Raw genomic sequence first — 13,970 nt, 5'->3', positions numbered from 1 at the left:
GAGATTCACTCATACATGACTACCAAATTTCTCTCACATTTCCCATGTCATAAACATGATCCACTGCCAAAACAACAACAGCGTAATCCAAAGGAAGAAACAATGCTTTATTTTAAGGTCTTTCTCACTCGTAGAAAACCATTATGGAGAAATGTTATGAATATTGCAGTTATATTCTGGGTTCATTAACTTGCATGCAGATGGATAGTAGGACTATCCGTGAAGTGCAAAGGTTTTTTCCTGATAATGATTTTCTAGGGCAGAGAAAAAGGTTATGAAAGTTTTGTTTTTGCTGTGTCTTGTTGTTTTGGCAGTGGATGAAAAATGAGAGAGAAATTCAGTTCTTGGTCATAGTTTTAGAACCATGTTAGTGTTTTAGGAAGTTACTTTTCTTGCAACTCTTTTCTTTTAAGTTTGACTTTTATTCTTTAATGATACGACTTTCTTTATAAAACTGTAGATTTTTATTGTCACGCAGAACTAAAACGCCACTGTAGTGCTAAACTCCTATTAGTATTGCTATTATAGTATTATTATTATTATTATTATATTAGCTGTAGTAATAGTATTGCAGTTCATCAAGATCCTGCAAAGATGGTGTCGCTTTATGTTGAACTTTTTGTGTAAACAACAAAAAACTTGATGCAGAATTTTTTTATGTGCAAATTCTGTAATAACACTAGAAACACAATGAACTACAAAGATTTGTTACAGGATTATTATAGTTAACTAAAACTAAAACCATAAAACAAAAATAATTTTTAGTTAAAAACAAACAAATAAAATAATTAAATATATAAATAAATCTGCAATAACATAAAATATAGATAACTTGTTTATTTTGTAAAAAGTAATATGGATAAATAATAATGTAAATGTACATTTTTATATATTTTTATTTTAGTTTTTTATGTCAAGTTAACATTATGAATTTTTATTTCAGTTTTAGTTGTAGTCATTTTAGTATATCAAGTTAAACTAAAAAATGAAAAACAAGCTGAAACAAAAATAAGTGTAATTTGTTTTAAATGTAGTTTTATTTAAGTTAACATTTATTTTACTTATAACTAATGAAAATTGTTCTTGTGAATTTCTCACAATTATTTTAAAATAAAAATTTATTGAGTGAGTCATTGAATCATTAATTCAACCGTTTTGTTCAAATAGTTATTTTAGGATCATTGAGATACCAGTATAGTTTTAATAATATTTTGAATTCTTTTTATATGTTCTGTTTGCATTGTAATTTTACTTACCGTTTTAGCAATTTTGTTGTGTCTTTGTCATTTGTATTAGTTTTTAATATTTTTAAATACATTTTATATTATTTTTATTGCATAGTTTTAGTTACATATCAAGTTCAATGAAAATGAGAAATATTGCCTCAGTATGTGTATATTTAGAGATATATAGAGATTTTTTTCGGTTATGATTCTTTTTACCTTAAGTAACAGAAATATATTATATATTTTTAATTTTAGTTTTTTTATGTCTAAATAATCTTATTAATTGTTATGTCAGTTGTAGTTGTAGTTATTTTAGTATATCAAGTTAAACTAAATAAAAATGAAAAACTAGCTGAAATAAAAATGTTTAATTAGTTTTTTGTTGTTTAATTTTATTTAAGATTTATTTCAAATAATGAAAATTATTCTTATGAATTTCTTACAATTATTTTTAAATAAACCAAAATGTATTGAGTGAGTCATTGAATCATTCATTCAACTGTTTTGTTCAAATTGTTATTTAAGGATGATTGAGATACTAGTATAGATTTTACTAATATTTTGAATTAGTTTTTATGTTCTGTTTGCCTTTTAATTTTACTTATAGTTTTAGCAATTTTGTTGTGTCTTTGTTATTTGTATTAGTCTTTTAAATTTTTTAAATACATTTTATTATTTTATTTTTATTAAATTTAGTTTTAGTTATATATCAAGTTAAATGAAAATGAGAAATATTGCCTCAGTATGTATACATTTAGAGCTATATAGCTATATATTTCTTTCAGTTATGATGAATTTTACCTCAAGTAACAGAAATATTTTTTATTTGTTTTTTTATATCTAGATAATCTTATGAATTTTGATTTCAGAGTAAGAAAGTAACTGAAATAAAAATGTTTAATTTGTTTTTAAATGTCATTTTATTTAAGTTAACATTTATTTTACTTCAAATAATGATTTTTTTATGTATTTCTTATTTTAATTTAATTTAACTTGATGTACTAAAATAACTCAAACAAAATTGAACAATATAGAAAAAACTGTAACATTGTTAAATATTATTTCAATTTAAAATAAATGTTTTCTATGTGAATATATTTTAAAATGAAATGTATTACTGTAATAGAAAGCTAAAAATTTCAGCATCATTACTCCAGTCTTCAGTTTCAATTAATCCTTCAGAATTCATTCTAATATGCTGATTTATCATCAATGTTGAAAACAGTTGTGCTGTTTAATATTTTGTTGGAACCTGAATATTTCAATATAATATATTGTTCCAAAGATGCACCTTAAGAGAGATGCAGCGCTGAATTTCAATTATGTAAGCTGGCTTTTGTGTTCCATTCCATCCTACCTGGAACAAAAAGAGCCACGAGCCACTTAGTGTTGCAGTGAAATGCAACTTGTTTGAAGTACCAACCATCTAAACCAAAACCAAAACCAAATGACAGATCTTCATAACAAAATCCATGTTCTTGTATGAGAAGTAGCTGTTTTGTGTTCCCGCAGTAGCTGTTGAGTTTCAAGCCTGTTTCAGTTTTTAAAGCAAAAGCGCTTTTTCTGAGAGCATATGCGACCCGCCCACACCAGCCCACACTTGTACACTTCAAACAAGACTGATTGGATCATAAAGAGCAGCTCTTACGACCCTTTTAAATCAGGTTCTGATGGACGTACACACACACTCGACAGCCTTTCGCCGCACCTTTCCAACAGGACGCACGCTGCGCTCGAGTGATTGTCGTTTAAATTGATGCAAAGGGATGCGATAATGCACGCTTTTTGCGACGGCCGCTTTCCCCTCATGAACCTGTCACATGCAAACAGATGCGTACAGATCCTCTAATCACATCCCAGAGTCACCTTAGACATCAGGGCTGGTGGAGCTGGTACTGTCCTGCGTGTGTGGAGCTTTATTAGGGTGCATGTGAGTCTGAGCAGATCTACTGTACTCCTGCCGCCCACAGACTGCCTCTCCCATCTGTGCCGTGCCTGTGTGCCATCAGCTCACCGAGAGACATGGCACTGCACCACAGCACACTGCTGTAGATCACATGAAGAAAGAGAACTGAGAGATGGATGCGTTTGAATGCTTCTGAGATGATTCATATTTTATCCAAACGCTCTTATGTGTGTTTTAGAAATGTAGCTTCAGAAATTATTATAAAGGCTGTTTGAACGAATCGTGGGATGTGAATATGCTAATCCCTCATTTTCATTATAATATACAATGCCGCTCAAAAGTTTGGGATCAGTAAGATTTTTTATGTTTTTTAAAGGGGTCATCGGATGCAAAACTCACTTTTACATGTTGTTTGAACATTAATTTGTGTTGGCAGTTTGTGTACATAACCACCCTACAATGAGAAAAATCCACCCAGTGGTATTTTTTTAATCTTTAAAAGTAATTTCCTCTTTTTAAAAGGGGTCGTTGGATGCCCATTTTCCACAAGTTCATATGATTCTTTAGGGTCTTAATGAAAAGTCTATAATATACTTTGGTTAAAAATTATCAATACTAGTGTAAAAAAAAACACCCTTTTACCTTGTCAAAATCAGCTCTGCAAAAAATCAGCTCATTTTATTGCAGGGTCCCTTTAAATGCAAATGAGCTCTGCTCGCCCCGCCCCTCTCTGCTGAGGGATTACGAGCTGTAATGTTTACTTTGGCCATGTTCAGCCTCATTTAGCTGCGTTTATCGGCGACACTTGCAAACAAGCACATTATTAAGAAAGGCCATTTGCAAAGATGCATAAAAACCCCTTATGCTCACTTCTGCTGTGGGTGAAGCTGCGTTACGAATGATTCACATGAACATAGATGCTTATGTAGATCGGGATCGGCGCTTTCCTTTCAGAAACGAAAGTAACGCTATCCTCTGTGTTTTCAGCGGCTCAGATGTCGGGAGTAAATGACTACTGCTATGTTCATTATTACATCCAACAACAGAACACCTCATAGTTTTAGCAGTTTTTGTTATTTTTATTAGTTTTATTCAAATATGTCTATAGTTTTCAATATTTTTTAAATTATATTATGTGTATTAAATTTTTGTTTTAATTTAAGTCTGTGGCTTTGTTTGCAACTATTTTTGTTGGCAAATAGAGGGAAAACAAGAAATATTGAAATGTTTGATTTTATTTTGCTTCAGATATTCTATTTTGCTGAAAAATAATGGGAAAAAATTAAGATTTTTCTGGTGGTTATGAACACCAGAAAAAAACAGGAATTCCCTTTGATGGAAAACAAAAAAATAAATAATAATTATTAATAATAATAATTAATTCAGAAACATTTATTAAATGTTAAACTGTTATATACCTATAATCATTTAATATGTAATAAATTATTTGAATTTTATTTAAAATAAATATTATATAAAATATTATTTACACTATTACCTTTAGAAGAAAAAAAACAGGAATTCCCTTTCATGGAAATGAACATAAATAAATAAATAAAATATTTATTCATTCATTTTATATTCATTTGTTCAATGATGTGTTGATGTCTTTAATTCAAAAACTTTTAATAAATATTAAACTGTTATATAATATAATAATATTTAATATTTATTTTTAATATTTATTAAACGTTTCTGAATTAAATACATCTTTATATAATATTACCTTTAGAAAACCCCCCCCCCCAGAAATTCCCTTTCATGTAAATAAATAAAATACTCATTCATTCATTTATTTGTTGGTTCATTCATTCAGATATGTTTTTAATTCAGAAACATTTATTAAATACACTGTTAATAATTTAATTGATAATAAATTATTTGAGTTTAATTTGAAATTAATATAATTTACAATATTACCTTTAGAAAAAATAGGAATTCCCTTTCATGGAAATGAAAAATAAAATAAAATAAAATAATTAATAAAAAAAATTCATTCATTTGTTCGTTCATTCACTCAAATATATCTTTAATTCAGAAACATTTATTACAATTTTAACTGTTATATAATAAATGAATATATAATAAATTATTAGAATTTAATTTAAAATAAATATTATATAAAATATTATTTACAATATTACCTTTAGAAAAAATCAGAAATTCCCTTTCATGAAAATGAAAATAAATAAATAAATACAATCATTACAATATAACATGTATTAAATGTTAAACTGTTACATAATAATTTAATATATAATAAATTGTTATATACAATATTAGCCTTAAAATGGTTCACTTATTATTCACTTAAATTAATATTTCCCTCAATTAATTTACTGCTTTCAATGTGCTTTATTTGTCAAAGCACAGCCTTTTCTTTTTTTTTTTTTGTATGTTTTATAAACATAATAACCTCCTAAAAAAGTCATCAATGAGAATTAGGTGGGTTGACTCAAAAATATTTTAAAATGTACTTTGTACTATTATGTTTCTAGATCTGGAACAAAACGTGAACAGTTTGAAACATTTGACATATGTTTAATCCGAATGAGAAATGCTGATCCCTCAGCTCTCTTTTATCCGCAGATCTGTAGTATATTCATCATCTAGCGCTCATCAGATAAAACAAACACAACGTGAAGAGAAAAGGACACGATGCTCTTCAGAGGAGCTTTGAAAGCCGTTCAGATCAAATCAATGATGTATGAGCTTTATTCGCTTGAATATGTGAGTTGTCTGTATTGATTGAACGCTCTGCCGTATTTACCTAATTTGATTTTCAACCACCTTATTACCAAACTCAAAGGTAATGTGAATGATCAAATGTCTTTCAGAGCTGAAGGTGCAGCGGTTTGTGGGTTGAGAGTTTTATTCTCTCTCTACCTTCATTTCTCCCTCGTCTACTTTCTCTCTCCCACCTTTCTGGGTCAATAATAAATGATAGTATTTTTGGGCAGGGTTTTGAGAGCAAGATAATAATGGGCTTCAGAAATGGTTTGACATGATTATTGTTAATTGCAGTCATTATTGAAGTGCCACTCACAAGTGTCAGTCTAACTGGGCTCTGAAAAGGCACGTTGTGATGAGTCTTTGTTCCTTTGCTCCAGTTGGGTTGTTTATTCAGACCAATATGCAACATTTTGCATCTATTGTTCCAGCTTTTGCATATGCTATACTGACATATACTGTAGGAGAAGAGCAGACAGCACATCTTATATGGAGACGTGAAGCGGGTGATATTTCCGCCTACTTAATTAGTGATGTAGCAGGTGACAAAACATTCAGGCTTTGTAAGAACAAAATAATGGCTGTTTCCAAACCTAGTGAGGATTTCAGACAACATAGACAGGTTTAAGTCACTCAATTGCTACTTTTAGACATTTTCACTACCGTGTCATTTTCATCACATCTTCAGTTATATCTATCTGTGATGGAAATGAATTTTAAACATCTTTGGAATAAAAAGGTTGATGAAATGTCACAAAATCACTACAATATTTATCTTGATTTTCCTTGTTCATTTTCAGTCCCAACGAATGTCTCCGTTCCCTCCTTCAGGGAACAAGGATTACAAACGTAACCGAGAAGTTTTCTTCACACATAACACATCTAATATTTACGTCAAGCTCTTCACTGTAGTCTTCTGGAGAAACAACTAACTAACTATTGATAAAAAATTTTTTTTTAATTATTAGAGGCAAAAGGTGTAAATAACTCTGAGACATTTAATGTGTTAAATTGTATATGAATCATTTGATGTATATCTAATCATATTGAAATGGTTAATTAATTTGGTTAATTTTTTTTTTTTTTGAAAGAAATTAATACTTTTATTCACCAAGGGTGTGTTAAATTGATAAAAAGTGATAGTAAATACTTACATTGTTAGAAAATATTTATATTTTGAATAAATGCTGTTCTTTTGAGCTTTTTATTCATCAAAGAATCCTGAAAGAATATCACAATTTCTAAATAAATACTTTGCAGGGCAACTGTTGCAATATATAATCCAATATAGATCCAATATAGATCATTCTAATAATAAATCAGTATATTAGAATGATTTCTGAAGGTTCATGTGACACATATATATATATATATATATAATACATAAATATAGATAAATATACATTATACATAAATATATATATATATTTATAAAACTCAACTTATTTTATTTTAGCTGATGCCACGACAGCATTTCTTATTTTCATTGAGTTTAACTTAAAGTACTAAATTAACTAAAACTAAAACTGAATTAAAAAATGAATGAAAACCGCAGACATATAATAATAATAACAATAATGACAAAAACACACAAAAAATTACTAAAACTAAACTATTTTTTTTAAATGCATTTAAAACGCTTTCAATAAGTAACTAAAAACAATTAAAAAAAATAAAATTTAAATAAAAAACTAAAATTTAAATATAAATTAATAATAATAATAGTAATAATGACAAAAACACAACAAAAATAAAAAATAAAAATAATAAAAAATCTAAATCAAACCTATAATGCTAGTTGTCAATAAATAACTAAAATAACAATCAATGAATTAAAATAACTAACACTGAAAATAAATTAATAATAATAATAATAATGACAAAAACACAACAAAATTACTTAAACTTAAAAAACAACAACTGAAAACTAGAAAAAAAACTAATTCAAAACTATAATGCTATAGTTGTCAATAAATAACTAAAATAACAATTAATAAATTAAAATAACTAAAACTGAAAAATAAATTAATATTAATAATAATAATAAAAAAACACAACAAAATTACTACAATTTAAAATAAATTAAAACAAAAACAGAAAAAAATCCAATTCAAACCTATAATGCTAGTTGTCAATACATAACTAAAATAACAATTAATAAATTAAAATAACTAAAACTGAAAAATAAATTAATAATAATAATAATGACAAAAACACAACAAAATTGCTAAAACTTAAAAAAATGCAAATAAAAACTGAAAACTAGAAAAAAAAAACTAATTCAAAACTATAATGCTAGTTGGCAGTAAGTACCTAAAAACAATTAATAAATCAAAATAACTAAAACTAAAAAATTAATAAATAATAATAATAATAATAATAATAATGACAAAAACACAACAAAATTACTAAAACTTGAAATAAATTCATTTTATGTTTGTTTGTTTATTTGTTTGATTATTTTCATTATTATTATTATTATTTAAATAATTTATCAATTTTTATTTATTTTTTGGGCCATATGAGGAATGCACTAATGCCAAAGTGATTGTTTATTACATTTACATGCCAAATAAGTTACATTTATTGCTGCGCTATGCTGGCTATTAATGTGAACTGAAATAGATTAACTGCTTCCAGGGCCAACACTTAATTATGTTGAAATTAATTAAAACGAATTAATTTTATTGAGCAATCAATTTAAAATGTGTTTATGCCACAGAATTTGAAGTTGATATAATTCAGTGTAATTTGTTAGTTGAACATAATTTCATTAAAAGTGGTCATAACTCAAAGAGACTGATGCAAACTGCTGCAAACATTAGTTTTAGAGTCTGGCATGTACAGATTTATTCCAAATCAACTTTCTTCATTCGTTTTGAAGCATCCCCCTGAAGCTTCACAAAACGCCTGCATTTTAATTCTGCAATGCTGATTATTCATAGAATTCAGTTGTGTATGTACCCTTTTAGAATATTTTGCATAAACCTGTGAAGCAGATTTAATTGCATGCATCGCAAATGTAATGCAAGTAAACAAGGTCAGAAAGAGAAGAACTGTAAAGCTATAAACATGCACTGTTACACAGGCCGTGTGTTAGAATCTCTGGACAAGTGTTTATTGCGCATTTTGTTGTATTGCATTGCATGTTTCTCCAACTGTAGAACCCTGTGGACTTTAATTAGAAAATGAATGCAATGCACTCTTAAAATGCACTCTCACTAATTTATTTAATTAGCCAAAATCTAAGAAAAATAATTAAAAATAAGGCCCAATGTACTGTGTTAATATTAAGGAATTTTCTATATTGATTTTTTTCATATATTTAAACACTTATTTATTTTTTTATTTATTAGTTTGTTTCTTTATGTCTTTATTTACCCTTGTCTCAGACACAGACATTTCAGTAATTAAAAAAGTTATATATTTTTCATCAGTGTTTTACCTGTAATGTGAATTATACATTGAATTTTGTTGTTTTTTGTTTAAAAAAAAATATATACATTGTTCAATTATTTAAAAGCAAAAAAGTAATTTATGTATTTATTTACCTTTGTCCTAGACCCAGACATTTCAAAAAGACATAAAAGCAATATATTTTTTTACCAGTGTTTTACCTGTACTTTGAATTATGCACAGATTTTTTTTGTTTTGTTTTTTCAGTTACATTTTATTACAAGTATCAAAAATGTGACCCTGGACCACAAAACCAGTCTTAAGTCGCACGGGAAAAATTTGTATTGTATTTGTACAACCTAAAAGGCATTTTTTCTCAGTATTTTGATTTTTTTTGTACCCTAAGATTTTAGATTTTCAAATAGTTGTATCTCGTATCAAACCATACATCAATTGAAAGCTTATTTTTTCAGCTTTCAGATTATGTATAAATCACAAAAAAAAAAAAAAAAAAAATACCCGTACGGCTTTGTGGTCCAAGGTCAAAAATAGTTTTAAGGTTTTAATTGTCTTTAATAATCCTCTTTGAATCGATTTTTTTAAATCATTTTTTATTTGTAATTATTGAAAGTTTCTATTTCATTGAGATACTATAGTATTTTTTTATTAATATTTTTAAGTTTTACATAAATATTGTTAAATATGTTTTATATACTAATATGTAGCTATCTGTTTTATATTATGTTTTTATAGTAAATTTAACCTTTTAATAATGTAGTTATTATTATTAGTAGTAGTTTTTATTCATTTATATTTCAGTTTTAGTTATTTTATTTTTTTTATTGTTTTTAGTTATTTATTAACACTAGTGTTATAGTTTTGAATAGCTTTTTTGCTTTTATTTTTAATTATTTAAAGTTTATTATTTTTTTTGTGTTTTTGTGACTATTATTATTGTTATTATACGTCTGCATAGTTTTCATTTAATGTTTTATTTCAGTTTTAGTTATTTTAGTACTTTAAGGCATCAGTTTTTTTTATATTTTATTTTATTTCAGTTACATTTTATTTCAAGTATCAAAAATGTGACCCTGGACCACAAAACCAGTCTTAAGTAGCACAGGTAAATTTGTGGCAATAGCCAAAAATACATTGTATACATGGTCTTTGATAACAAAAATCAGTAGGATATTAAGTAAAGATCATGTTCCATTAAGATATTTTGTAAATTTTCTATAGTAAATATATCAAAACTTAATTTTTGAATAGTAATATGCATTGCTAAGAACTTCATTTGGACAACTTTTTATAAATACTCAGTATTTATATTTTTTTGTCTCGTATCAAACCATACATCAATGAAAAGCTTATTTTTCTGTATAAATCTCAATTATAATATGGTTTTGTGGTCCAGGGTCAAAAATAGTTTTAAGGTTTTAATTGCCTTCAAGAATCCTCTAAGCAACAAAAAGAGGGAAAAAGCAATATATTCACACTTTATTCATCAGAACTCATCAAAAGAATGTTTGCAACTGAAAAAATTTAATTAAAACATTTTTAACTTGCATAAATACCCATGCATATATTTCAGTTGTTTAAAAAGATTCCCTAAATGTTTTTTGCACGTGCATATAACCTGCCAGCATCGACAGTCTCTCTCCCACGAGCAGAAACTGTTTCAAGGTTACAGCGGTTCGTCTTTCTGCTTTATTGAAAATTCCCCCTCACATATATTTGTTCAGACATTGTAAATGGAGAACACCTGGCTTTTGAAATGCTCGCGAACAAACTGTCAATTATTTCCGTCTGCACAGCTGAATCGCTGTCGCATTGGCTTCAGACGCACACACTTAGGCCGCTGTGATCGTACGGGACCCCGACACGCTGCTGTCGCTTCCTATCAGTCCTCCCGCCGCTGGGCTCCTGTCACTCAACGCAAGCCTCAGATGGACTTATAGGAAACACGGCATGAAGCAAAAGTCGGTTTGAAAGACTTCAGCATTGCATTGTCTTGCAAGATTTAATTTAAAGCGTCTTGCATGCAAACCCTAGCTGTTAAGAGCTGATAAAACAGTCTCCATTCAAAATAACGGCGCATGTGTGTTTGTGTGTGTGAGAGAGAAAGAGACAGAATGCACAGCCAGACATTGTTTGTTCCTCCGTCTGTGCCGCTTCCATCGTACCAGAGATGGTAATTATCCTTTAATGTTTGCCCTTCACGGACCTTCATCTCCCCCAAACACCAAATAAAGCACAGAATCCATAAATACATCACATGGTTTGCGCGCCGGGCGGCTGGAGTGCTTCAAATGACGTGCTTGTAAAGCCAGAGGACTCATCCACTAACTTTACACTCCTTTCTCTTCTAGCAATAAAAGATTTTTACAGAGTGCAAAAGGTTTTTTGTGTTTAGAAACAAACGACATCTGAGTTGATGTTGAGTTTTCTGTCTGCCGTATATGCCATTAATGATTTGTCTTTCTTTTCAGCTCTTTTGCTGCTGTACGACGTGACAAATAAAGCTTCTTTTGACAGCATACAGGTAAGACTTGTGTGCATTTGGAGGTCAATAGTCTATTTGATATTGCAATTTAATTGTAATAATAAACCTGTGAAAGTCCTCTTTTATTGTCTTTCAAGGGACATCACTATTCAATTATCTTTAAGAGCAATTTCCTGCAAGTTTGTTGCATTTTAATGTTTCCCTTAGGACTATGAGTCAAGGTTTCTTGCCCCCAAATAAGGCATAATTTAGTTTTACATGACCATTTTCCATTTACGATTTATTTTTAAGACTAAACATAAATATATTGTAGTTGCTGGCATATTTTCTCTGTAATTATGCATTAGAAATGCAAAGCTGTGGGAGTGCAATATAATTTGCAGTGGTTTCTGTACAGTATATTGTGATTGCAAACATTTAATTGTAATAGGATAAGAGAATCAATGCAGATTTGATTGATTTCATTTCATTCAAATTCACAATTCCCATTTGATTTAATTGGAATTTCAGTTCTGATTCATTTGTGTATATTTTTGTTATAATATCAATTTTGTTTACACATATAAATCATTCTCTCTCAACTAATGTAGGGTTCTGTGTCTCAAATTGATTTAAATTAGATTTTTGAGCTAAAAAGTTCGATTCATAAGAATCATTTGTTTATTGAATCGAGCTCCACTGGTCTGGCTGGATGTTTTTTTTTTGTTTTTTTTTTGATGCACTTCTACAGTAAGAATTAGTTCATAAGAGTCATTTGTTTGTGAATCAGATCTGACTAGTCACACTGTTTGTTTGTTTTGGCATTATTTCTTGAATTAATTTCAAAAGACCAGTAAAAATTCTCTTTTCATGAAATAGTTATTATAATATCAACACAGGTTACAGGCACAACTTAATACCTCTGACAATCTTATTCAGTCTTAGTGGCAATTTGAAATCTGAAGTGACCTTGTTTATTTTCCATTGCTCATTCCTGATCTTATTCATGATTCATCAATCCATGTCATTCAAAATATTTTAAAATAGTTTTCATAAAAATGTCATAACTTGCTCAGCATCTGAAATGACTTTCCTTTATGGCTGATGTCATGAATCCCTCTTCATTTTCCATCCCCTCTCCTCCAGTTGTATGACTCAGTTTTGTTGAGTAACGCCCAATTTTCATGATCAAATCCATTCTTGATGAACAAAATAAAGGTTTGGTCCTACATTTTTTTCCCATTTATATTTATTGCATTTCGCAATCTGATGAAGCAGAGAAGAGCCAATGAGCATTTGATTTTCCAGTCGTAAAACCTGTCTTGAAGTTTCTTGAAGCGGCAACTTTTGAATTTGTAACAAGTGCGTCATGTTTTGATGTTTATGGTCGCCGATCAGGATAGAGATAAAGATCACTGAATAAAGGCTTGGATTTGGTTCTGTTCCTTCCATTCATATGGATTCTGAAGGTTTAGTTTGCAGCGCATAAACAAAATTGATTCTTTTTGTAATTATGTTGTAATATTGGTGTATTTTATGGTTCTATTGTCAGTTAAACATGTCGGAGAAAACGTCTTTTGTGTCCCACGGCAAACATTAGGCCTACATGATAAGCACTAATTTAACAATTGCAGAATTCATTTTAAGGGTTTAAAGTGTAGTCTTGTTTAACATTGTTTTCTTCAAAACAAGTTGGCAGCAGATATCACACAGAACAGAAACGAAATGTTATCATTTCATATTATGAAAATAAGTAAACAATTTAATAATACAATTAAAAACATGATGCCATTGATATGACAACTGAATACAATAATAATAAAATTAATGCTGTGATTGAAATATTCATAAGAATTCCGTTGTAAGTCAGTAAAGTTTTTCATATGTAAATAATTTTTAGTTGTAGTTTTAATGTTGCATAATTTGGACCTGTCTACTTGGAATTGCAAATTTATGTTGAACAGTTCTTTGGTTAAATCATATAATTCTGCATTTATATTTTGCTATCTGAGAGAAAGTCAAAATTCTAAATATATAAAACAAGCTTCTATTGCGCACATTTTCGAAGTTTCATAGCAGCTTTACAGAAAATCATGATGTTAATGTTTACAATATCTTATAATCCTCATGCATTATAGTTGCATTTAGAGCTGAGCAATAATATAGTTCACAATTTGTGATAATATTTGCTATATAGTACTCTATATCACTTTAACTGAGTGTATGTACA

At 28.6% G+C, this 13,970-nt stretch overlaps 1 protein-coding gene across 1 annotated transcript in view; it reads left to right on the top strand.

The window, feature by feature from the left end:
• LOC141298182 (ras-related protein Rab-26) overlaps positions 1 to 13,970 on the top strand; it is a 129,067-nt gene that overhangs the window by 56,470 nt on the left and 58,627 nt on the right. Inside the window, exon 5 of the mRNA XM_073828694.1 lies at positions 11,748 to 11,800. Within this exon, the coding sequence (XP_073684795.1) occupies positions 11,748 to 11,800 (53 nt within the window). The remainder of the gene's footprint in view (positions 1 to 11,747; positions 11,801 to 13,970) is intronic.

The sequence above is a fragment of the Garra rufa genome, chromosome 22 (assembly GCF_049309525.1).
Source record: "Garra rufa chromosome 22, GarRuf1.0, whole genome shotgun sequence".
Taxonomy (NCBI): domain Eukaryota; kingdom Metazoa; phylum Chordata; class Actinopteri; order Cypriniformes; family Cyprinidae; genus Garra; species Garra rufa.
This window is presented reverse-complemented; position numbering and strand designations above follow the sequence as displayed.